General features: G+C 36.2%; 1 protein-coding gene across 7 annotated transcripts in view; it reads left to right on the top strand.

Moving 5' to 3' along the window:
- Positions 1–23,777, top strand: part of Gk (glycerol kinase) — a 117,487-nt gene extending 93,710 nt beyond the window's left edge. The window contains exon 22 of one of the 7 annotated variants that reach the window (XM_063242821.1): positions 23,170–23,777. In XM_063242821.1, the coding sequence (XP_063098891.1) occupies positions 23,170–23,282 (113 nt within the window). In that variant the 3' untranslated portion in view covers positions 23,283–23,777. The remainder of the gene's footprint in view (positions 1–23,169) is intronic. The other 6 variants (XM_063242822.1, XM_063242823.1, XM_063242824.1 and 3 more) reach the window with 6 other exon arrangements.
- The last annotated feature ends 530 nt before the right edge of the window (positions 23,778–24,307 follow it).

Consider the following 24,307-nt stretch of genomic DNA (forward strand, 5'->3'; position numbering starts at 1 on the left):
ATTCCATGCTGATTCATAGTGGTTGTACTACATTGCCACCAATAATGTCAGAAGGTTCTTTATTTCCCACCATCCTTGTCAGCAGTCATCATTTTTTGTATTCTTGATGATAGCCATTCTGATTATGATGAGATGGAACCTGAAAATGGCTTTGATTTTCATTTCTTTGATGGATTCAAATGTTTAACATTTTTTCATATGCTTTTTTCCACTTGTACTACTCAAGAGTGTCTATTCAGTTCAGGTAGCCACTTTTTTATTGGTTCTTTGGGGAGAGGCTATTTTTTTTAGTTCTTTATATATTTTTGATATTACTCTTCTATAAGAAGCACAGCTAACAAAGAGTTTATGCCATTTCACGAACTGTCTCTTCATTCTGTTGTTTGTTATGCTGTGTAGATTTTTAATTTTAGGTAGCCCTGGTTGTTGATTCTTAACATTATTTCTTGTGCTTTGAGAGTCCTATCCAGGAAGTCTTTGCCTACACTTGTGGCTTCGTGTTTCTTCTGTGTTGTCTTCCAGAAGTTTCAGTGTTTGTTTTTATACCTAAGTCTTTGATCCATTTTTATTTGAGTACAGGATGAGACATAGATATCTAGTTTAAATTTGCATGACGATATCCAGTTTTCCTAACACCATTTTGTTAAAAAGGCTATCTTTGCTCTAACATATGCTTTAGGTTCCCTTGTCAAAAATCAGATGGTTGTAGGTGTTTGTCTCTGCATCTTCTATTCCATTCATCACATTTCTGTTTTTGTGACAGTACCATGTTTCTGTTACTGTGACTTCACAGTGTGCTTTGAAGTTTGATATTGTGATGCTTCCAATATTGTTCTTTTATAACATCAAAACAGTATATTTTTTGAAAATATTTTTATTAGTGTTTTCAGTACACAATGATTGCATTTATCATGGGGAGCTGGCACATGTGCATAATACACCTTAATTCTTATGTTCCTCCCCCTCTCCTCATTTCCATCTCTTGGTCCCCTTCCCATTTGCAAAACCTCTGTGTCCCTGTTTTCTATTATCTCTTTTACTTTTTTCTTTACTTAGACTTTCTCATGTAAGAGAAACTATGTAATATTTAAGTTTACATGTGTGATTTTAATTTAACAGTAAAGGCTCAAGGTGCATCCATTTTTCTACAGAATAGTACTCCACTGTGTATTAATACTATCTTTTCTTCATTCATCAGTGGCTTTTGTTGTTGTTGTTTTGTTTTTGTTTCGTTTTGGTACTGAGAATTGACCTCTGGACCTTGTGCTTGCCAGGCAGGCCCAGGGTTGCTGAGCTATATTCCTGGCCCTACCCATTCATCTGTTAATGGATATATGGGCTGTTTCTAAGATTTAGCTTTTATGAGTTGTGTTGCTATAAATGTGGGTATGCGTGTATCACTGCAATGTGATGACTTTAACACCTTTAGTAAGATATCTAAAAGGGGAAATACCTGGGTCAAATGTAATTCCTATTTGTAATTTTTTGAGGCATTATCATACTGATTATCATAGTGATTTTTCTAGTTTCTCACCTACAACATAAAAGGATTCCTTTTCCCTCACAGCCTCTCAAGCATTTATTTTTTGGTTTGTTGACTATAGCCATTCTAGCTGGAGTAAGATGGTAACTCAGTGTTTTATTTTGCATTTCTTTACAAGCCAGAGATGCTGACCATTTTTTCCTGTATTTACAGTATTGACCATTTCTATTTCTTTTTTCTTGGAAGTGTCTGTTCATCTCAGTGGCCCATTTTTGATTGAAGAGTTTATTTTGTGCCTAATTATTAGAGTTCTATATATATTCTATATATTATTCCTCTGCTTGAGGAGGAACTGACAAAAATGTTTACCCATTCTATAGGGTGTTGCCTTTATTTCACTCTATTGGTTGTTCCTTTGTGGTACAGAAGCTTTATAATTTGATGTAATCCCATTTGTTGATTCTTGATGTTATTTCTTACACAATTGGGGTTCTATTCAGAAAACCCTGGTTTACACCTATGTCTTCAAGAGCTTTACCTACTTTATCTTCCAACAGATTAAAAATGTTTCAGTTTCAACATTTAGATCTTTGATCCATTTTTATTTTATCTTAATATATGGTGAGAGATATGGGTCTAGATGCAATCTTCTGGCATGTGTATAGCTAGTTTTCCCAGAACCATTTGTTAAAGATGCCATCTTTCGTCTAGCATATGTTTGTGGCCCCTTTGTTAAAGGTCAAATGGTTGAATGTGTCTGGGATTTCTGCATCCTTTTCTGTTACATTGATCCAAATATCTGTTTTATGCCAGTACCGTGCTGTTATCCTTCTAGATTTGTGATAATACTTCAATTCTGGGATTATGATGCATCCTACTTTCCTCTTGTTGTCCAGGATTGTGTTTGCTATTCTGGGTCTCTTCTGGTTCTGTATGAATTTTAGGATTGTTTTTCCCATTCTGTGACGAATGCTGTTGGCATTTTGATTGGGATTGTTAAACATGTGTAACAGTTTTGGAAGTATGGACATTTTGACAATATTGGTACTGCCAACCAAGGAACCGTGGATATCTTTCCATTTCCCAGTGTCCTCTTGGATCTCCTTTTTCAGAGTATTATAATTTTCATTATACAGGTCTTTCACTTCCTTTGTTAGGTTAATTCTCAAATATTTAATTTTTCTTCAAGCTATTGTGAATGATATCATTTTGCTAATTTTTTTCTCAGTCGGTTCATTATTGGTGTCTAGAAACTCTTGAATTTTATGTGCTAAAGTTTTAAACAGCTACACTGCTAAATTTAGTAATTAATACTAGGAGTCTTCTGTCTAAAGCATAACATTATGTACAAATAAGGATTGTTTGACTTTTTCCTTTACTTTACATATCTCTTTTATTTCTATCTCTTGCCTGATTGCTATAGCTAAAGTTTTGAGTACTGTATTTGAACAGAAGTGGTGATAGTAGATATTCTTATCTGGTTCCAGACTTTATTTTTTTATTTTATTTAAAAGGAAAAAGAGAAAAAACAAAAACAAAACAAAGCGGTGTAAGGGTAAAAGTAATACAGAACTACAAAAAAAAAAAAAACAGTAAGAAATCACCAGTTAATAGATTACATATTATCATCTTAGAGATAATTGCTCAAGTCACTGTATCACAGCATACAAAGTGGACATTCAAACAGTGAGACTGCAAACAGTTGTGTTCAGTGATCCAACCAAAAACATTAATATGGTCAGCTATTTAACACCCCTAAACACACTTGCTGTTGTATCCTTTAGAGCACTTTTTCCCTCTCTTTTTTACAACAAAATTTACACATTTTGGGTTTTATTACTCCTTAGTTCTTATTACTTTTTTTTGGGGGGGGAGAGAATAAAGTCAAATATGGCAAAACAAAGCTGTCAGTCAAATGGTTCCAGACTTTAAAGGAAAACCTTTCAGCCTTTCTACACTTAATATGATTTTGGCAGTAGCTTTTTCATAAAAGTTTTTTATTAGATTGAAGTAGTCCCGCTAGACCTATTTTCTACATGGTTTTTTATTATGAAAAATAAAAGGCTTTTCCTGCATTTACTGAGATGATCATGTGCTTTTTGTCCTTGCTTCTATTATGTGATATATTTATTAGCATACTATCCTTGTATCCTTGGGATCATACTTGGTCGTGATGAATGGTATTTTTGACTTGTCGCATTCTGTTTGCCATGTCTCATTGAGGATCTTTGTATCTATGTCTATTAAAGTGATTGGCCTATGGTTTTCTTTTTTAGTTAGTCATTGTCTGGTTTTAGAATCAAGATAATGCTAGCTTCCATGAATAGGTTTCTCAGTACTCTTCCCCTTTCAACTTCATTAAAGAGTTTGAGGAGTATTGGCATTATATCTTTCCTGAAGTTGTTGTAGAATTTAGCAGTGAGTTCATCAGGTTTGGGATTTTCTTAGATAGTACGTTTCTTTTATTACTGCATCAATTTTATTGCCTATTATTGGATATTCAGGACTTTTATGTCTTCTTATTTCAGTTTTGGTAATTCATATGTATCTAGGAATCTATACATTTCTTCTGGGTTCTTGCAGAAGACTGACTGGTTTAAATGACTGGTTTCTTTCCAGAGCTTGCAATATGAGAATCCATCAGATATGAGGAGGGGATAGTGACTCATTATTAAGGCCTATTTTGCTTCCACATTCATGTTTTTGTATGTGAATTCGGAATGTTGCCCTGAATTTGCCACTGGGCATCGTTTTTTAGTGGCTGCGTTCACTCTAGCCACTCCCAGTTTCTATGTCACTCTACACAACCCATGTCATGGCCCTTCTTGCATACTTTTATGTCTTGTGGGCTTTTTAGGTATATCACCCCCCTCACCAAGAACCTAGTGAGATGTTTCCCTGATCACATTGGCAGGTGAGGAAAGAAAACAGACCACTGAGTTCTCTGTAGGACATAGGCAGCAGGTAGGGGGATCACACAGACTCTTGGATGTAATGCCAACACTTTCAGAACCAACCCCCTGAAAATCATACACATTTGACCTGGATTCTCACCACAGTGGATACCCCTGTGTCATTCTCAGACTTAATTTAAACTTCTCCAGGATTATCTATCTAGCCCATTCCTTTTTCATGACTATGTCTTATGACCACCTTCTATCCAATGACTGTGGTAGAAAACATGAAGTACGGTTGTTGTATATTCTTAAGCAGTTAAACCTTCCTAAAACTGACTCCTGACTGGGCTCACTCTGGCATCACATAATCAAAATTGCTCCTGATTAAACATTCTCAAATATGGCAGGCACTGCGCTGGATCTCTTCTCCAACTCTAGTCTGCCATATAGAAGGAGTTACTTTCAGAGTAAAACTCCACACTGTTTTTGCAGTTAACAGTGGCCATGGGCTTTTCTTGGGGCTTGTAATGGCCTAGTGCATTTTTTCTCCCTGGATCTACTGAACCTCTCTGGGATTACCTTGTGTTTGGGGAGACCAGACTCTCTCCCTGGGAACTGGAGTTAGCTTTCTAGACTGCTTTATTCTTTTCTGTACATCATGTTCAGATTCCCCAGCCTCTGTGTAGTTTCTAGATTTTCTTGTCAGCTCCCTCCCAATTTCCAGAAATCTATTGTTTTTCCTACCAAGTTTTTGTTTTCCAGGTGACTTGATCCCAGGTCCTAGATAGGCTGTATTTTGCTGCCAGTCTTTACCATTTTAAATCTCCTGTTGTTGCTCTTTTTGTTTAGGGTTGCTTTAGTTATCCTGGCAGACTAGTATTGATTGACATGAGTTCAGAACCCATGGATATGGAGAGTTGACTGTATTCTAGAACAGGGATTGCTAGGTCAGATTTCAGTTTTATTTTTAATTTCTGTGTGAATCTCTTGTTTTCCACAGTGACTGCACAGATCTACATTCCAACCAATAATGTAAAAAGATTCTTTTCTCCACCCCCTTGTGAATATCTGTTATTATCTTTTTTATTTTTGTATTTTAAAGAGAAAAATCAATAAAAATCAATAAGCAGGTTGGGGATTTAGCTCAGGGACATAAGCACCTGCCTGGCAAGCATTAGGTCATGAGTTCAATCCCTGGCACCAAAAAAAAAAAAATACCAATAAGTAAACAAACAATAAACCCCCAAAAATAACAAAAGCAAAACAATAACAGTGACAACAAATAACAATAGCGATATAGGTTTTCAAAACAAGATTAGAAAAATGGTTGTTATATTGCATATTGGTATCTTCAATATAGTTGCTCAGGTTACCAGATACAGGAATAAAACAAAACAATAAAATATAACAAAACATTGGATTTCAAAAACAAGACAGGAGGAAATCCCCCACAGTTGCTATAATGCATATTGTTATCCTTCAAATAGATGCTCAGATTACCAGCTTTAGGCCTGCAAAGTCAATCAAACAATACAAGCACTAAGTTATTTTTTTTCTTCAGTTGCTATCACCTCTGCCTGAGTTATTCCAAATCAGCCAGTTGCTTACCAGGAGGGAAGGGGGTGGGTTGCTCTTCTTGTCTCCCAGCCCACATCCCGGCTGGCTCATGGGAAGGTATGGTTGGGCTTCTTGATTCTCTTCCCATTCCACATGGCTGCCACTGGCTCATGGGAAGGTGTAGTTTTTATTGTGTTTTTACAAAAATGTTCCTAACTGGTGTGAGGTGATATCTCAGTGAACCTTTTCAAAGACCTGCTGGCCATTTATACATCTTAGAAATGTCTACTTGGAATTTTTGACAATTTTTAATTAGGGTGTTTGAGTTTGTTTTTGCTGTTGAGTTGCAAGTTCTTATCTAATTAATCCTTTACCAAGTATGTCTCACAAATATTTCTCCCAATCCCTACATTGTGTTTCCTTTTTGTTGAATGATTCCCTTAAGCCATGGAAGATTTTTTATTTGGTGTAGTCCTGAACATTTATGTTATTCTTACATGTGCTTTTGATAGCATAATGTACAGACAAACAAAAGCAATGCCAAGATTCATGTCATGAAGATTTTCACCTATGTTTTCTTCTAGATGTTTTATGGTTTTGGGTCTTTACTTAATTCTTCAACCCAATTTAACTTTATTATTTATGGTATAAGGTCAGAGTCCAGTTACATTCTTCCTGCATGTTGTGTTGAAGCAGCTATCATTTCCCCAATAGAATCTTCTTGGTGCCCTTGTTGAAAATTTGTTGATTGTGTATTCTTGTGTTTCTTTCTGGTGTCTCTATTCTGTTTCATTGGTGTATGTGGTGTGTGTGTGTTACTATGGATTGAAATAAGTTTTTGCACTGAACTACATTTCTAGCATTTTAAAAATTTTGAGATGGGTCTCACTGAAGTCACTATGTTTTCCAGGCTGCACACATAACTTGTAAACTTTCTGCCCTAGAATCTCAGAATGCTGGGATTATAGGTATGCAACACCATACCCTGATATGTGTCTGTTTTTAATGCCAGTACTATATTGTTTTGATTACTAGAACTTTGTGGTAGATTTTGAGGTCAGATTAAATGATACTTCAACTTTGTTTTTGTTTTTACTTTGTTTTGTTTTTGCTGAAGTTTGCTTTGGCTACTCAAGATCTTCTGAAGTTTCATATAAATTTCAGTATTGTTTTTTCTATTTTTGTAAAGACATCATTGGAATTTTGATATGAATTACATTTAATTTGTAAACTTTTTGATTAATATGAATTTTAACTTTTTCCAAATCATGAATATAGGATATCATTGCAATTGTTTATGTTTAATTTATTTTATTCATATTTTATAGTTTTCTGTGTATGGATTTTTTTAATTTTTGCTAAGTATTTTTTGATGCTACTATAAGTGAAACTGTTTTCTTTTTTAGCTAGTTCATTTTTACTGCATGGAAACACTACCAATTCCATTTTTTTATTCTGCAACTTTACTAGATTTATTTGTTACTCCTAACAGTGTCTTAGTAGAGTATCTAGGGTTTCCTATAAATGATGTCTGTGTAGAGACAGTTTTACTTATTATTATCCCATTTGGATGGTTTTCTTGTCCAACTTCTCTAAATTGTAAAAGTGGTCATCTTTTACTTGTTCTTGATTTTAGAAAAAAGAACTTTCCACTTTTTACCACTGAGTATGATATTAGCTGTGGGCTGGTCATCAATTGCCTTAATAAAGGCTATGTTGAAGTACATTCATTGAAATACACTATACAACGAGATGCTGATACACATCTATTAGAATGGTTAAGATCCAGAATACTGACACCAAATGCTTATGAGAATGTGAAGCAGTGGTGACCTTCATTAGTTGCTGGTTGGAATGAAAAAGACTATAGCCACTTAGGAAGACAATTGAAAGTTTCTTACAAAAGTAAACATGCCCTTACCATATGACCCAGAAATCATGCCCCTTGTTATTTGTCCAGAGGAATTAAAATTTTATACCCACACTTGGAAGCAACCATGATATAGTTATGTAGGTGAATGGATAAATTATAATACATCTAGATGATGAAATATTATTCAGCATTAAAAACAAATGAGTAGGTACTAAGCCATCAGGTCCCTAACACTTAGTCTCTGCATGCAAATATCATTCTCTATCACCGTGAACCAGCACTCTATTTGTAACTCACAGAGTACAAATTGTGGCTGTCATAAATTCCAAGTTTTACATATTATGTTTAGTGCCTTGTAGAGGACCCCTGTGTCACTTTTCCTTTTCTGGTGTGACTGTAAAACCAAGTGTCATGATGGAGCCCACATAAGCCTGAGCCCCTGAAATGGTAATTTGAGCAGAAGTTAGAAGCAAACATTTTATGATTATCCTTTGAGATTTGAGAGTTGTTACCAACATTGTAGTCTATCCTAACCTGTTTGGGCTAATAGAAAATCCTTGATGTTTAAGGACTTTGTGGATTTTCTCCTTATTTTTCTATGACAAAAATTAGAAATTTTAAGAAAGAAACTTGTACTAAAAATAATTGGCATCTTGTATATAAAATCTTGCTTGATTAGTGATCTTAATGGTATGAATAGCAAATCAGTAAGTAGAATTAGCTAGAAAATGTTAAAAAATAATCTCTCAAAAGAGTCAATTTCCTTGTTGGTTAGAGAATGTTATTGTTATAGTATATTCTTTCCTAGTAATATATAAAATAATATTTGAAGGCTATATGCATAAAAATCAGTCAGTTCTTCATTTAATTTTATAAAATAAGTATTTGAATAATTTATAGCAGGAATTTCTCTGAGTAGATTATAAATAAGATATTATATTTATATTATTAGTTTATATTTCATAATATCATTCATGTAGCAAAAACTGAATAGATGAACCAGTTTTAGAAGCACTTCTAGACCAAACATATGACTGACAAGTTTAGAACAATCTTCAGTGTAATTTTTTTTTTATTTAAGAGGAAAAAGAGAAAAACACAAAACAAACCAAAGCGGCGTAAGGGTACACGCAATACAGAACTACAAAACAAAACAAAACAAAACAAAACAAAAAACCATAACAGTAAGAAATTACCTGCTAGTAGATTACACACTATCTTCTTGAAAATAGTTCCTCAAATCACAGTATCAAAGAACACAAGGTGGACATTCAAACAGGGAGACTGCAAACAGCTGTGTTCAATGTTCCAAAAACATTGATAAAGTCAGCTATTTAACACCCCCAAACACACTTGCTGTTATATCCGTTAGAGCTCTTTTTCTTTTTTTTTTCCCTCTCTTTTTTACAACAAAATTTACACATCTTGGATTTTATTACTCCTTAGTGCTTATTACTTTCTTTGGGGGGGGGAGAATACAGTCAAATATGGCAAAACAAAGCTGTCAGTCAATACCAAGGATAGACATAGCACATGGTGTAGAACAGAGTACAAGTTTATCAACAATGGTTATCAACGTTGTCCCTTGTTTCCTTAAAAAGAATTGTCTATCTTATTAGATATTATAAAGTTGGACAAAACAGTAGAGAACAAGACCAATAAAACTTAGGCATTGTAAACATTACAGGACTTCCAAAGAAGACAATAGTCAAACCAGAATAGGTATCTTAGTGAATCTTATTGTCTTCAAAGTAGTTGCCTATGTCTTCAAACTTGATACTATCATATAGAATGGAACAGAGTCTAATCAGTCAAAACAAGATCGTGGGAGTACTACAGGACTTCAAAACAAGTTAATAGGAAATCGAAAAGAGTTACTATTTATATATCCTAATTTTTTTGAATTTTTTCTTTAATTAAGACAAACATAAGAAATGACTAAATAATTTTTTTTGAAACAATAAGGGGGAGATTGAGATAAAACAGGACATAACAATATAACAATAGAGGTCACAGCATGACTGTTTCAATAACCTAGTACTTCACCACCTTATAACCTGACTTAATAGTAGTTACCATAGTGTCTTTTTCCTTGAAATATTTGGGTAAAACTTCATATACTCTAGCTTCAAATATTTTCGTATCAAGAAGCCCAGAATAAAGCCTTTCTAATTAATGAGTGAAAACTTTATAAGGCTTCAAGGCCACCTAATGGGGAATCATGATTACCACATATTTTTATATATTTGAATCATTACTTACATTAGGGAAACTATTCGGTATTCACACATGCGAGATTGATTTATTTCACTTATGAGTATGGTCTCAAGCTGTGCCCATTTATTGATAAATATCTCAATGTGATCCTTCTTTATAGCTGAATAATACTCCATTGTATAGAAATACCACAACTTTTTTATCCATTCCTCAGTTGATGGGCACTTGGGTTGTTTCCAAGATCTGGCGATTACAAATTGTGCTGCTATAAACATAGGTGCACATAAATCACTGTGGTATGATGCTTTCAGTTCTTCTGGGAATATGCCTAGAAGTGGAATAGCTGGAATAAATGGGATTTCCAGTCCCAACTTTTTGAGAAATCTCCAGACAGATCTCCACAAAGGCTGTACCAGTCTACACTCCCACCAGCAGTGCAGGAGAGTTCCTTTTTCCCCACAGCCTCTCCAGCATTTGTTGTCGGTTTTCTTGATCCTGGCCATTCTTTCAGGAGTGAGATGGTATCTCAGTGTGGTTTTAATTTGCATTTCTCTAATGACCAATGATGATGAGCATTTTTTCATGTATTTATTTGCCATTTGCATTTCTTCATCTGAGAATTGCGTATTCATCTCAGATGCCCATTTTTGGATTGGATCTTTGAATTTCGGAGGTCTGAGTTTCTTTAATTCTTTGTATGTTTTAGACAAGAGGCCCTTGTCTGAGAGAGAGTTCACTAAAATCTTTTCCCAGTTTGTGGGTTTTCTTTTCACTATGCTGGAGATTTCTTTTGACATGCAGAAACTTTTTAATAAGAAGTGGTCCCAGTTATTGATTCTGGGAAGTATTTCCCGTGCGGTTTGAGTCCTGTTCATGAATTCTTTACCTACTCCTATGTCTCCAAGGTTTCTACTTATTTTGTCTTCCAATAGATTTAGTGTTTCTGTTTTAATATTCAGATCTTTGACCCATTTACATTTTAATTTAGTACATGGTGATAGACATGGGTCTAGCTTTAGTTTTCGGCAAATGGAGAGCCAGTTTTTCCAGCACCATTTATTAAAGAGACTGTCGTTCTTCCAGTGAACCTGCTTGGCTCCTTTATCAAAAATAAGGTGGTTGAGTGTGTTCGTAGTTGTGGTTGTATCTTCTAATCTATTCCACTGATCTTCAGCTCTGTTTTGATTCCAATACCATGTTGATTTTACTACTGTTGCTTTGTAGTATAACTTCAAGTCAGGGATTGTGATGCCTCCTGCTTTGTCTTTGCCGCTTAGAATTGCCTTTGCGATTCTAGGTCTCTTCTGGTTCCAGATGAAATTTAGGAGTGATTTCTCTAGATCTATAAGGTATGTTGATGGTATTTTTATTGGGATTGCATTGAATCTGTATAACAGTTTTGGGAGAATGGCCATTTTCACAATGTTTGTTCTTCCTATCCATGAGCAAGGGATGTCTTTCCATTTTCTGAGATCATCTTCAATTTCCTTTTTCAGTGTATTATAATTTTCACTGTATAAGTCTTTCACTTCTTTCGTAAGAGTAATTCCTAAATATTTCATTTTTTTGCTTGCTAATGTGAATAGTCCAGTTTCTCTTATTTCCCTCTCTGTAATTTTGTTGTTCGTGTATAGGAATGCTATTGATTTCTGAGTATTGATTTTGTATCCAGCCACATTACTGAATTTATTTATTGTATCTAAGAGTATTTCAATGGAGCTTAGGGGGTCTTCTATGTAGAGTATCATGTCATCTGCAAACAATGATAATTTAACTTCTTCTTTTCCTATCTTTACCCCTTTTATTTCTCTTTCTTGCCTAATTGCTCTGGCTAGTACTTCCAGTACTATATTAAATAGGAGTGGTGATAAAGGACATCCTTGTCTTGTACCCGACTTTAAAGTAAAGGCTTTCAATTTTTGGCCATTTAGTATGATGCTGGCTGTTGGTTTGTCATAAATGGCCTTTATTATATTGAGGTAAAGACCATTTATTCCAATTTTCTGTAAAGTTCTTATCATGAATAAGTGTTGGACCTTATCGAAGGCTTTTTCTGCATCTATAGAGATGATCATGTGATTCTTATTTTTGGCTTTATTGATATGGTGGATTACATTTATTGATTTGCGTATGTTGAACCATCCTTGCATTCCTGGGATGAATCCCACCTGGTCATGGTGTATAATCTTCTTGATGATTTGCTGGATCCTATTTGCCAATATTTTATTGAGGATTTTTGCATCTGTGTTCATTAGGGAGATCGGTCTATAGTTCTCTTTTATAGTTGGGTCTTTCTCAGGTTTTGGTACTAGAGTAATATTTGCTTCCAGGAATGACTTAGGAAGGATTGCTTCCCTTTCAATTTCATTGAATAGTTTGAGGAGTGTCGGCATTAGGTCTTCTTTATATTTCTTGTAGAATTCTGCAGTGAATCCATCTGGGCCTGGGCTCTTCTTGGTGGGCAAGGACCCAATTACATTCTCAATTTCATTAGCAGAGATTGGGTTATTCAACAGTTTTATATCCTCTTGATCTAGCTTTGGTACTTCATATGCTTCTAAGAATCTGTCTATTTCTTCTGTGTTATCAAACTTTTGAGAGTAGAGGTTTTCGAAATAGGTGTTGATGATCCTCTGTATTTCTATTGGGTCTGTAGTGATTTCTCCTTTTTCATTTCTTATTGCATGAATTTGAGCTTTTTCTTCCCTTTTTTTAATAAGGTTGGCTAGGGGCTTATCGATTTTATTTATTCTTTCAAAGAACCAACTCTATGATTCGTTGATTCTTTGGATTGTTTTCTTAGTCTCTATTGCATTGATTTCTGCTCTGATTTTTATAATTTCCTCTCTTCTTTTGGCTTTAGGCTTGACTTGCTCTTCTTTTTCTAGCTGTTTGAGGTGTAGCATCAAGTTATTTACTTGTATTCGTTCTGTTTTCCTGATGTGGGAACTCAGTGCAATAAATTTTCCTCTCAGAACGGCTTTCATTGCATCCCACAGATTCCGGTAAGTTGTATCTGCATTTTCATTTTCTTTTAGGTATTGTTTAATTTCTTCTTTAATTTCTTCTGTGACCCACTGATTACTCAAGAGTGTGTTATTTAGTTTCCATGTGTTTGCGGAATTTTTGCAGTATCCTTTGTCATTAATTTCTAATTTCAGAGCGCTATGATCCGATAATATGCAAGGGATTATTTCAACTCTTTTGCATTTGCTTAAATATGTTCTGTGAGCTAATATATGGTCTATTTTAGAAAATGATCCATGTACTGCTGAGAAGAATGTGTATTCTGATGTTGTTGGGTGGAACATTCTGTATATGTCTATCAAACCCATTTGTTCACAGGTGTGATTCAGTTCTGTTATTTCTTTGCTCATTTTCTGTCTGGTTGATCTGTCCCTTGGTGTCAGTGGTGTATTAAGGTCTCCTGTTACAATTGTGTTACTGATAATTTGAGTTTTCATTTCTGTTAATAATTGTTTTATATAACTGGGTGCTCTGGAGTTTGGTGCGTATATATTTAAGATAGTTATCTCTTCCTCTTGGAGTTTTCCCCTTACGAGTATGTAGTGACCTTCTTTGTCCTTTATGGTCATTGTTGGTTTAAAGTTCACGTTGTCTGCAAACAGAATGGCTACTCCTGCCTTTTTTTGGATTCCTGCTGCATGAAGAATTGTTTTCCATCCTTTGACTTTCAGTCTGTGAGTATCTTTCTGGGTTAGATGGGTTTCCTGTAAACAGCATATGGTTGGATTTTGTTTCTTGATCCATTCTGCTAGTCTGTTTCTTTTGATTGGTGCATTGAGACCATTTACATTAATGGTTATTACTGTTAAATGCTGGTTAATTGTAGGAATGTTATCTCTCTGCTGTTGCATCTTTATCTTTCGGTTCTGTTTAATTATTTGCTTTGCTTAGTGGTTTTTTCCTTTGTGTATCTAAACTGTCTTTCAATATTTTTTGCAGGGTTGGTTTGGTGTTCATGAAGTTCTTCAGCTGTTCTTTGTCATGGAAGTATCGTATTGTACCATCTATTTTGAATGATAGTTTTGCAGGATATATCAGTCTTGGTTGGAAATCATTTTGCTTTAGGATCTGGAATACTTCACTCCATGCTCTTCTTGACTTTATCGTTTGTGCTGAGAAGTCTGCTGTGATTCTGATAGGTTTTCCTTTATAAGTGATTTGTCTTTTCTCTCTGACAGCTTTTAATAATCTATTCTTGTGTTGGATTTCTGGGATGGTGACTATTATATGTCTGGGTGTAGTTTTATTTTGGTTATGACTGTTTGGAGTTCTATATGCTTCACTGATCCTGATGTCAGTTTCTGATCTCATGCTTGGGAAATTTTCAGCTATTACTTCTCTAAATATCCTCCTGACATCCTTCATGTTGTCTCCCTCTCTTTCATTAATCCCTATCATTCTTATGTTATTCTTCTTTGCATCGTCTTGCAGTTGTTGAATTGTTGTTTCCTGGTTCCTTGTTATTTTCAAAAGATCTTTCCTTTCCTGTTCACTAGCTGCAATCCTGTCTTCAAGGTCTGAAATTCTATCTTCACTTTCATTAAGGCGGTTTTTACAACTTTCAGTGGAGTTTTTTATTTCCTGTATATCTCTGTGCATCTGCATTATGTATTCTGTTTGTTTCTTATATTGCTCGTCTAGGGATTCTATCTTTTTGTTTAGTTCCTCCAATTTTTTATCTGTGTTTTCTTTAGATATATTTAGAATCTCTTTCATTTCTTTTATCATTTCTTCTTTTATCTGGGAGATTATTTCGAGTTTAAATTTCTTTAAAGCTTCCTGGAGTTGCTTGTCAATTTCAGTGGCTATTGTGTCTGATATATGAGGTGAATGGGATATATTTTCTTCTATATACATCGCTCCTAGGGTTTCTTGAGATGGGCTGGAGGTTTGAGGTTGTAATTTGGTCTTTCGTTTTGTCATTTTCCTATATTTCTGTGTTTCAAGTGTTATTTGAAAGCTTCCTCAGGATCTGTTGAAAATCCCCTTCTATGTTTGGAGCTACTGGGACTCTGGCGCCACGCTACTCCAAGCCATTAGGCATACAGAACCAGTTGCCCTCCTCTGCCTGCTCAGAACTCCGAAGTTCCAGACAAGCTGGGCCTCAGGGACACCGTGCGCCCACCTGCCACTTGGAAGCTCCACAGTTCTTCAATCGCAGCCGGGTTAGGGTACTCACCACAGGCCGCAGTGCTTCAGGAACCTGTGGACCCTCCCTGGTTGCAGAGATATCCACAGTCCTCCAGACACGCAGAGAGGCCGGTGAGGGCACCCCAGATCTGCCCAGCTCCTCCTCTGCAGACCTATGGCCAGGCGCGGCAGCTAAACAGGCTGGGCTAGGCTGGTAGTGTGGGCCAGCCCACCTATCGGGAGCTCAGCAGGTCTCCAAATGAAGCCGGGAATGGGGAGGCTGATGTGGAAGCCTCAAACCCACCTCTCCCCTTCACTGCACCTGGAAGCCTGAGGGAACTCCAGCAGACTGGGCGCAGATATCCAGAGTCCTCCAGAAACGCAGAGAGGCCAGTGAGGGCACCCCAGATCTGCCCAGCTCCTCCTCTGCAGACCTATGGCCAGGCGCGGCAGCTAAACAGGCTGGGCTAGGCTGGTAGTGTGGGCCAGCCCACCTATCGGGAGCTCAGCAGGTCTCCAAATGAAGCCGGGAATGGGGAGGCTGATGTGGAAGCCTCAAACCCACCTCTCTCCTTCACTGCACCTGGAAGCCTGAGGGAACTCCAGCAGTCTGGGCGCAGAAATCCAGAGTCCTCCAGACACGCAGAGAGGCCAGTGAGGGCACCCCAGATCTGCCCAGCTCTTCCTCTGCAGACCTATGGCCAGGCGCGGCAGCTAAACAGGCTGGGCTAGGCTGGTAGTGTGGGCCAGCCCACCTATCGGGAGCTCAGCAGGTCTCCAAATGAAGCCGGGAATGGGGAGGCTGATGTGGAAGCCTCAAACCCACCTCTCTCCTTCACTGCACCTGGAAGCCTGAGGGAACTCCAGCAGTCTGGGCGCAGAAATCCAGAGTCCTCCAGACACTCAGAGAGGCCAGTGAGGGCACCCCAGATCTGCCCAGCTCCTCCTCTGCAGACCTATGGCCAGGCGCGGCAGCTAAACAGGCTGGGCTAGGCTGGTAGTGTGGGCCAGCCCACCTATCGGGAGCTCAGCAGGTCTCCAAATGAAGCCGGGAATGGGGAGGCTGATGTGGAAGCCTCAAACCCACCCCCCTCCTTCACTGCACCTGGAAGCCCGAGGGAACTCCAGCAGTCTGGGCGCAGAAATCCAGAGTCCTCCAGACACGCAGAGAGGCCAGTGAGGGCACCCCAGATCTGCCCAGCTCCTCCTCTGCAGACCTATGGCCAGGTGCGGCAGCTAAACAGGCTGGGCTAGGCTGGTAGTGTGGGCCAGCCCACCTATCGGGAGCTCAGCAGGTCTCCAAATGAAGCCGGGAATGGGGAGGCTGATGTGGAAGCCTCAAACCCACCTCTCTCCTTCACTGCACCTGGAAGCCTGAGGGAACTCCAGCAGTCTGGGCGCAGAAATCCAGAGTCCTTCAGTGTAATTTTAGTCTAGAAACTTACTTATTTTTGAGATATAATAGATGGCCAAAAAAAAAATAATAAATAAAAAGGAAAAGAGGGAAGGTTATAATAAGCAAGGGGTATTATCAAATCTGGGCTTATAAATATTTGGTCATGTAGCATTATTATAGTCCAGAATAAGAAAACAGAGGATGTCTTTTGTCATAAATTTTTTTAAAATTTTACTTAAGGAGAAAAAGAAAAAAAAAAACAGAAAAAGGGTACAAGTTATACAGAATTTCAGAAAAAATACACAGTAGGAAATCATTAGTTAATAGATTACATATTCTCATCTTACAAATAGTTGTTCAAGTCACAAAATTAAAGCATACAAAGTGGACATTCAAACAGTCAACAGTTTGCAGTCAGAGACTGCAAGCAGTTCTGTTCAATAATCCAACAAAACTCAGTAATATGGTTATCTATCTTATATACTTAAATATACATGCAGTTATATCCTTTAGAGCACATTCTTTTCCTCTCTTTTGTACAATGACAATTACACATTTTGGGTTTTATTACTCCCACAGTTCTTATTACTTTTTTTGAAGAGAATAAAACCAAATGTGATATAACAAAACAGTCAAATCAAAAGGATTGACATAATACATACTGTAAAAACAAAATACAAAGTGATCAACATTGGTTACCATAATGCCTCTTGCTGTCTTAAAAAGAATTGCCTATATTATCAGTTATAATAAAATTGAATAAAACCAATCAAACCAAAACATTGGGGACATTACAGGACTTCAAAAGAAGATAATAGTCAAACCAGAATGCGCATCATAATGAATCTTATTGTTTTCACAGTTGTTGCCTATACTCTCAAAGTTGGTAGTATCAAGCCAAAAAGAATAGAGGAAAATCAGTCAAAACAAGATGGTGAAGCAATCCAGGGTTTCAAATCAAATTAATAGGGAATCAAAGTGTGTTACTATAATATATCCTGCTATATTTTTATTTTTCCCTTAATTAAAAAGATCAAAATAAAAAAGTAAATAATAAAAAAGGAGATTGAGATAAAAGAGGACATAACAACAAAACAGCACAGGTCAAAACATAACCATTTAAGAAAAATAGTGTTTCACCACCAGATATCCTGACATAAAAGTAGTTACCATAGTATCTCTTTCCTTGAAATCTTTGAGTATAACTTCATATACTGTAGCTTCAAACATATCAAGAGAATGTAAAACCATTCAAGAGAATGACAGTATTACAGTATTTAGAACCAACTAACAGAAAATGAACAATGGTTTCTGTGTTATATGTGATAATATAAACAAAAACTTTTATAGACAAGGAGATTTTGTCATAAATTTACCAAGCAGTCTTTGTTTTTCTTTTGGCAAAATATTATTGAATTAAATAGTGTATGGAAAGAGAAAAATCTAACTGTTATTAATTCAAGAGATGCAAATTAAAACAATGCTGAGATTCCATCTCACTTCAAGAATAATAGCTATCATCAAGAAATCAACCAATAACAAATGATGGCGGGGTTATGGAGAGAAAGGAACCCTCCTGCACTATAGACTGCTGTAACTACTATGGAAATCAGTGTGGAGATTCCTCAAAAAACTAGGATTAGAGGTCCCATTTAACATAGCCCTCCCCCTCCTGGGTATCTTCCTGAAAGAATTAAAAACTTCATACCATGGCAATATATGCACATTTGTGTTTATGGCAGCACAATTTGTGATAGCTAAATCTTGGAAACAGCCCAAATGCCCATCAATCAAAGAATAGATAAAAAGACGTGTTTTTTTCATACAAAGGAATACAGTGCACCTTGGGACCATAATCTTAAGTGAAATAATCAGATACACATGTTAAATAACAGCTTTTCTGGTGTGAGAAACCAAAAGTATAAATTAGGACCAAAATGTATAATAGGTATTGCAAAATAGTAAGAAATTGTTTAAAAGAAATGAGAACTAGGGAGAGGGCAGGGGAAAAGGAAGGGAAAAGAAAAAAGCAATAAAAAATACAACAGAAACAAAGCTTTGTAAATAAGGAGGGGAGGAGGGGTTAAGAAAGGAAAGAAGGTTACAGGACAAGAAGGAATCAAGATATATCTTGTGCAGGTATAAACTCCCTATAGTGAATATTATTTTTATATATGTATCTAAATTGTACCAATAAACTTAATTTTAAAAAAGTATACTACTGAGTTTAATATTTGAACTCAGTGTTTTGTATAAAGTAACATTTGATTATTCTCAATATTAAGTGAAAAGTGTATTTGTTTGTTACTTTTTTTAAAATTTTATTTAAGGAGAAAAAGAAAAAAAAAACAGAAAAAGGATACAACTAATACAAAATTTAAGAAATAAACAATAAGAAATCACTAGTTAATAGATTACATATTCTCATCTTAGAAATAGTTGTTCAAGTTACAAAATTAAAGCATATAAAGTGGACTTTCAAACAGTGAGACTGCAAACAGTTTTGTTCAATGATCCAACAAAACTCAGTAATATGATTATCTATCTTATACACTTAAAATATATGCAGCTATAACCTTTAGAGCACTTTCTTTTCTTTTGTACAATGACAATTACACATTTTGGGTTTTATTACTCCCACAGTTATTATTACTTTTTTGAAGAGAGTAAAAGCAAATGCGACATATGAGAACAGAGTCAGTCAAATCAAAAGGATGGACATAATAGATAATGTAAAAACAAAATACAAGGTGATCAACAATGGTTACCATACTGCCTCTTGCTATTTTAGGAAGAACTGCCTATATCATCAGTTATAATAAAATTGAACAAAACAGTAAAGAATAAAACCAAAACATTGGAAATATTACAAGACTTTAAAAGAAGATAATAGTCAACCAGAATGGGTGTCATAGTGAATCTTATTGTCTTCAGAGTTGTTGCCTATACTTTCGAACTTGATACTATCAAGCTAAGCAGAATAGGGGAAAATCAGTCAAAACAAGATGGTGAGGGCAATACAGGGTTTCAAATCAAGTTAATAGGAAATCAAAATAGGTTACTATAAAGTATACTGTTATTTTTATTTATTTTTCCCTTAATTAAAAAGATAAAAATAAAAAAGTAAATAATAAAAAAGGAGACTGAGATAAAAGAGGGCATAACAACAAAACAGCATAGGTCAAAACATAACCATTTAAGCAAAATAGTGTTTCACCACCAGATATCCCAACATAAAAGTACTTACCATAGTGTCTCTTTCCTTGAAATCTTTGAGTATAACTTCGTATACTGTAGCACCAAACATATCCAGACAATGTATAACCATTCAAGAGAATAACAGTATTGCAGGGTATTTAGAACCAACTATCAGAAAATGAACAATGGTTTCTGTATAATCTCCTTGTCTGTAAAAGTTTTTGCTTATATTATCACATATAATAAAATCCAATAAGATACAACCTGTTAAGACCGATGGAGACAGAAGAATAAAAGCTAGATGGGACTTCAAAGCAAGATGATACAAAATCAGCACTAGCTATTATGATGTCTTGTTTTCTCCAAAATAGCTATTCCTACCATCCAATCTTCTCTGCCTCATTTCTGTTGAGCTCTTTTTCTGTCATTTGTTGTCAGTTTGTCTTCTTCATTTCTCTTTCTGCTCCATTCATTGTGGCCTCTCTAACACTATTTCTGGAATCTTGGTATTTTCCTTTTTTAGAATATCCTGCAGTATTCTCTGTAGAGTTGAATTGGTGGTTGCAAATTCCCCTAGTTCCTCTTTATCCTGGAAGCTCTTTGTTTTTCCATCAATTTCCAGGGACAGTTGTGCAAGATATATCAATCTTGGCTGGAGGTTTTTATCTTTCAAAGCTTGAATTATTTCCCCCCATGCTCTTAGTGATTTGATGGTTTATGCCAAGAAGTCTGCTGTAATTCTGATGGGTGTTCCCTTGTAAGTGATCTGTTCTTGTCTGTGATGGCTTTTAGTATTCTGTTCTTATATTGGATTTCTGGAATTTTGATTATTATATGCCTGGGTTGTAGGTGGTTGGGGTCCTGTATTCCTCATACATCTGATTATCTTTACTTTTTGCTAAATTAGGGAAATTCTCTTGGATTATTTCTGTGAATAGCTTTTGTAGTCCATTTGTTTGTGTTCCTACTTCTTCTTTTATGTTCTTAATTCCTAAGTTATAGATCCTCTTATCTTCTAGCCTTTGTATTATTGCTGTTTGTTTTCTTGTTATTTTTAAGAAGTTTTTCATTTCATGCTCCCACATTACAAATCTGCCCTCCAGTTCAGATAATCTATCCTTAGTTTCTTTCAAGCTGTTATGCCAGCTTTTGATAGAGTTTTTAGTTTCCTGGTAATCTCTTTGAACCTGCTTCACGTATTCTATGTTTTCTCTATTTTCTCCATCAAACAATTCTCCCCTTTTTTTCTGTTCTTCCATTCCACCATCTGTTTTTTCTTGGGCGGTGCTTAGCATTTCTCTAACTATTCTATTTATATCTTGTTTTAGGTCATTAATAATTTCATTTTTATCTGATCTATGAGGCTCTGGAGATATCGCTTTATGTCTATTGGTGCTGTGTCTGATACTGCATGTTTCTCAGGATTGGGCCCGAGGACCCTTTCTTGTTGCTCTCTCTTCCCATATTTTTTGTTCCTTCCATACAAGTGTATATAGGAGGCCCAGTTTCTTTCTTTGTTGGTTACAGTTTGTTTGAATTGCGCCGGCTAGTTGTTCCTGCCCACTGCAGTGTACTAGGGAGACAGAGACCTGGGCAGCCTATGCTTGGCCCACCCCTCCAGGTCAACCTACAGAAGGCTTCACTGCTAGGATGCACCGCCAAGTGCTGGGGCCTGGTTTGGGCTAGCATACTGGGTCTTAAGTCAGTGGCAACACCCAGACCAGGCACTCCACACCAATCCCACTTGAGAGGGGAATATGCGACTAAGGACACTGCAGCGTCCTGTTCCGGCTAGTCTGCCTGGTCCCAGTATGTCCTTTGCTGAAGCCTCCTACTCTATGGAAGGATCCCCGATCTGTTCACTCACTGCAGGTCGATGGAGGGCTCCTGGTCAGTCCCACTCTCAACTCCATTTGCCACTTCCCACTCTCAGAGCTTTCGAGCCTCTCTCCTTGCCATGCCGATTAGGACCCAGCAGCGGCTGCAGGAAATTCAAATTGCAGCCTCCAGTGGTGCGGGGTCCAGCTTCTGCTCTGAGACCTTATCTGTTCCTGTTATAGCACCTGGATTGCGTTTCCAGTTGGTTTCTCTTAGTTTAGCTCGTTCCTGGGTTGGCAGGGTATATCTCCCCTAGGCCCGGCACCATTCGTGAATTTTAAGTGGGGTATCTCAGAGAGCCTCCGTAGCTGCTGCTATCTATCCACCATGTTCTCCTGGAAGTTGTTTGTTACTTTTGAATATATTTTAAAATTAGTGATTGTGATTGCCCCCAAATGATTTTTTTTAATAAAATGGGCAATTTTGCTTCAATGAACATTTTTATGATTTTTATTCACATATATTAGAATATCAGTAAATTAAACTTTGTCTCTTTATTGATATGCTGATCATAGTTAATTTATGAGAACTTTGTTTTATGTCATCTAGAATTTTTTGCTTCCAGATTTTTTCTGTCTTGTATGGTTTTTGTGTTTATAAATAACTTTAGTGCTTTACTACCTACATAGTCATATAATTTTTCTTCAGTACTTGAGTTTGAACTCAAGGTCGCTCCCCTCAGCTATATCCCCAATCTCTTGTCCCTTTTTAAAAAATAATTTGAGACAAGATCTCACTAGTTACTAAATTTCTCAAGCTGAGCTCAACTTGAAATCCTCCTGCCTCAACCTGTCAAAGTGCTATGATTGTGGGTATGTACCACAACATCTACTAAATATTTTAAAAATGAGTTTACTGGACAAGTTTATAGCTAGCTTAGTGAGTAAGCATGTGCTTTATATATGGTAGGCCTTGATTTTAATCCTCAGCACCAAAGAAATATTAGTTTATAACTGTTTGTCAATATTTTAGTGCTATAAATCAATATTCTCGTCATTGCTTAGTATAATCCAAAAACTGAAAACATGTGTAGTCAAACATTAAATAATATTAAATATTTAAAACATCTTTATATTTATTTAAATAACAAGAATACATTTTTATTAAACAGGAAAACACTTTTTCCAAATGTTTTAGAAAAACTTTACTAAACATAATAATGGCAAAGATGGCTATTAGCTAGTATACTACTTCCTGTGGTAAGAATTCCAGAGCAAACTTTAAAGTACTTTATGATAGAAAGAATTAAGATATGTATATACACAACTTACCACAATGATTGCAACCATTATGTACTACAAACATGTACTAACATTAAAAAGTACTAGTGCTTGCTTTGACAGTATATACACTAAAAAATACTCTATTAATTGTTAATTAAGGTATTTGTTACAAGTAATACATATAACTACATTGGTGGGAGGGAGGGCATAAATGTATGGTATCCTGTAACCAATCAGTGGGAAAGCTAGATCCATGCGCACAAAAGCCACAGTGATTTCTCTCCCAACAGAATTCTCCACCAAGATGATATCTGACATGGAAACTCTGGGCACTCATCTCTACACTGCTTCAGTCAACAAGGAAAGAAAACTTCCTCTTCATTTACAATCCAGAAAAGGATAAGGAAAAAAACCCTGGCCCAACTAGAGCCATCCCTCATCCCTGTGGATACTTACTGTGGACAAAGGAGTAGAAGGACCCCAGACAGCAGTTCCAGAAGCACAGAGGAAGAGAAGCTTCCTAAAGACTATTATTCTATCAAAATAAATGAAGCTTAATAATCCAGTTGTAAGCCAAGATATCTAAGATATCTGAGAGCAGAATAGAATGCGAAAGGCCTTACCAAGTTTTTCTCAAACTGACCATTCTGTTATAAGTTCCAATTTTTCAAGAAGTTAGGAAAATTAAAAGTATTTATATACTTAATAAGACCCCAAGTACAGTATATAGAGCGAAAATTGCAATAAAAAATCACAATGGTAGATATTAATCTAGATATTATTAGTTTAATATGTAAAGCACATAAAAATTGAGGATATAGACAGTTTCAACCAAGCAATCATATTAGATTATCTATAAATGCTATATGCAAGAGTGGCAAAATACATATTCTTTTCAAACACACAATTTACAAAATTGGTCCGTAAAACAAATGTCAGCATATCCCAAAGAATCAGTATCATACGGTGAAGTTTAATAAAAGTTCTACTCTCAAAGTGATCAAGTGATGTCTAGTGGTATATTGTATGGTTACCCAACAAACAACTTAAAAGCTCTGGACAAAATACACAAGCTATAGGTTTTAGAAACTGAATCTTAACAGCAAAATATGGAGGAAGGCATTAGACCACAGTGACTTAATCATTTCTTATGGTCTTAATTTTTTCTTTGTGTTTGGCTGGAGGTGAAGCTCATTGGTAGAGCGCTTATCCAAGATAGAGAAGGCCCCTGGATTGACTCTCCAGCATTGTGAAAATCAAAATGAAAAACAATGCACTGAAACTTTTACCAACACTACTTGCTTTTCCATAAATTGCTTGATTTGGGAAGGGGGTTTAATAACCTTGGTAACTACCCTGTATATAGATAAGCTTTTTCTTTTCTTTGGGGGAATGGGATTGATAGTTTTTGAGACAGGGTCTCAGTAC

Source organism: Cavia porcellus, unplaced genomic scaffold (genome assembly GCF_034190915.1).
Source record: "Cavia porcellus strain 051 isolate PalLab524CR breed Dunkin Hartley unplaced genomic scaffold, mCavPor4.1 scaffold_33, whole genome shotgun sequence".
Taxonomy (NCBI): domain Eukaryota; kingdom Metazoa; phylum Chordata; class Mammalia; order Rodentia; family Caviidae; genus Cavia; species Cavia porcellus.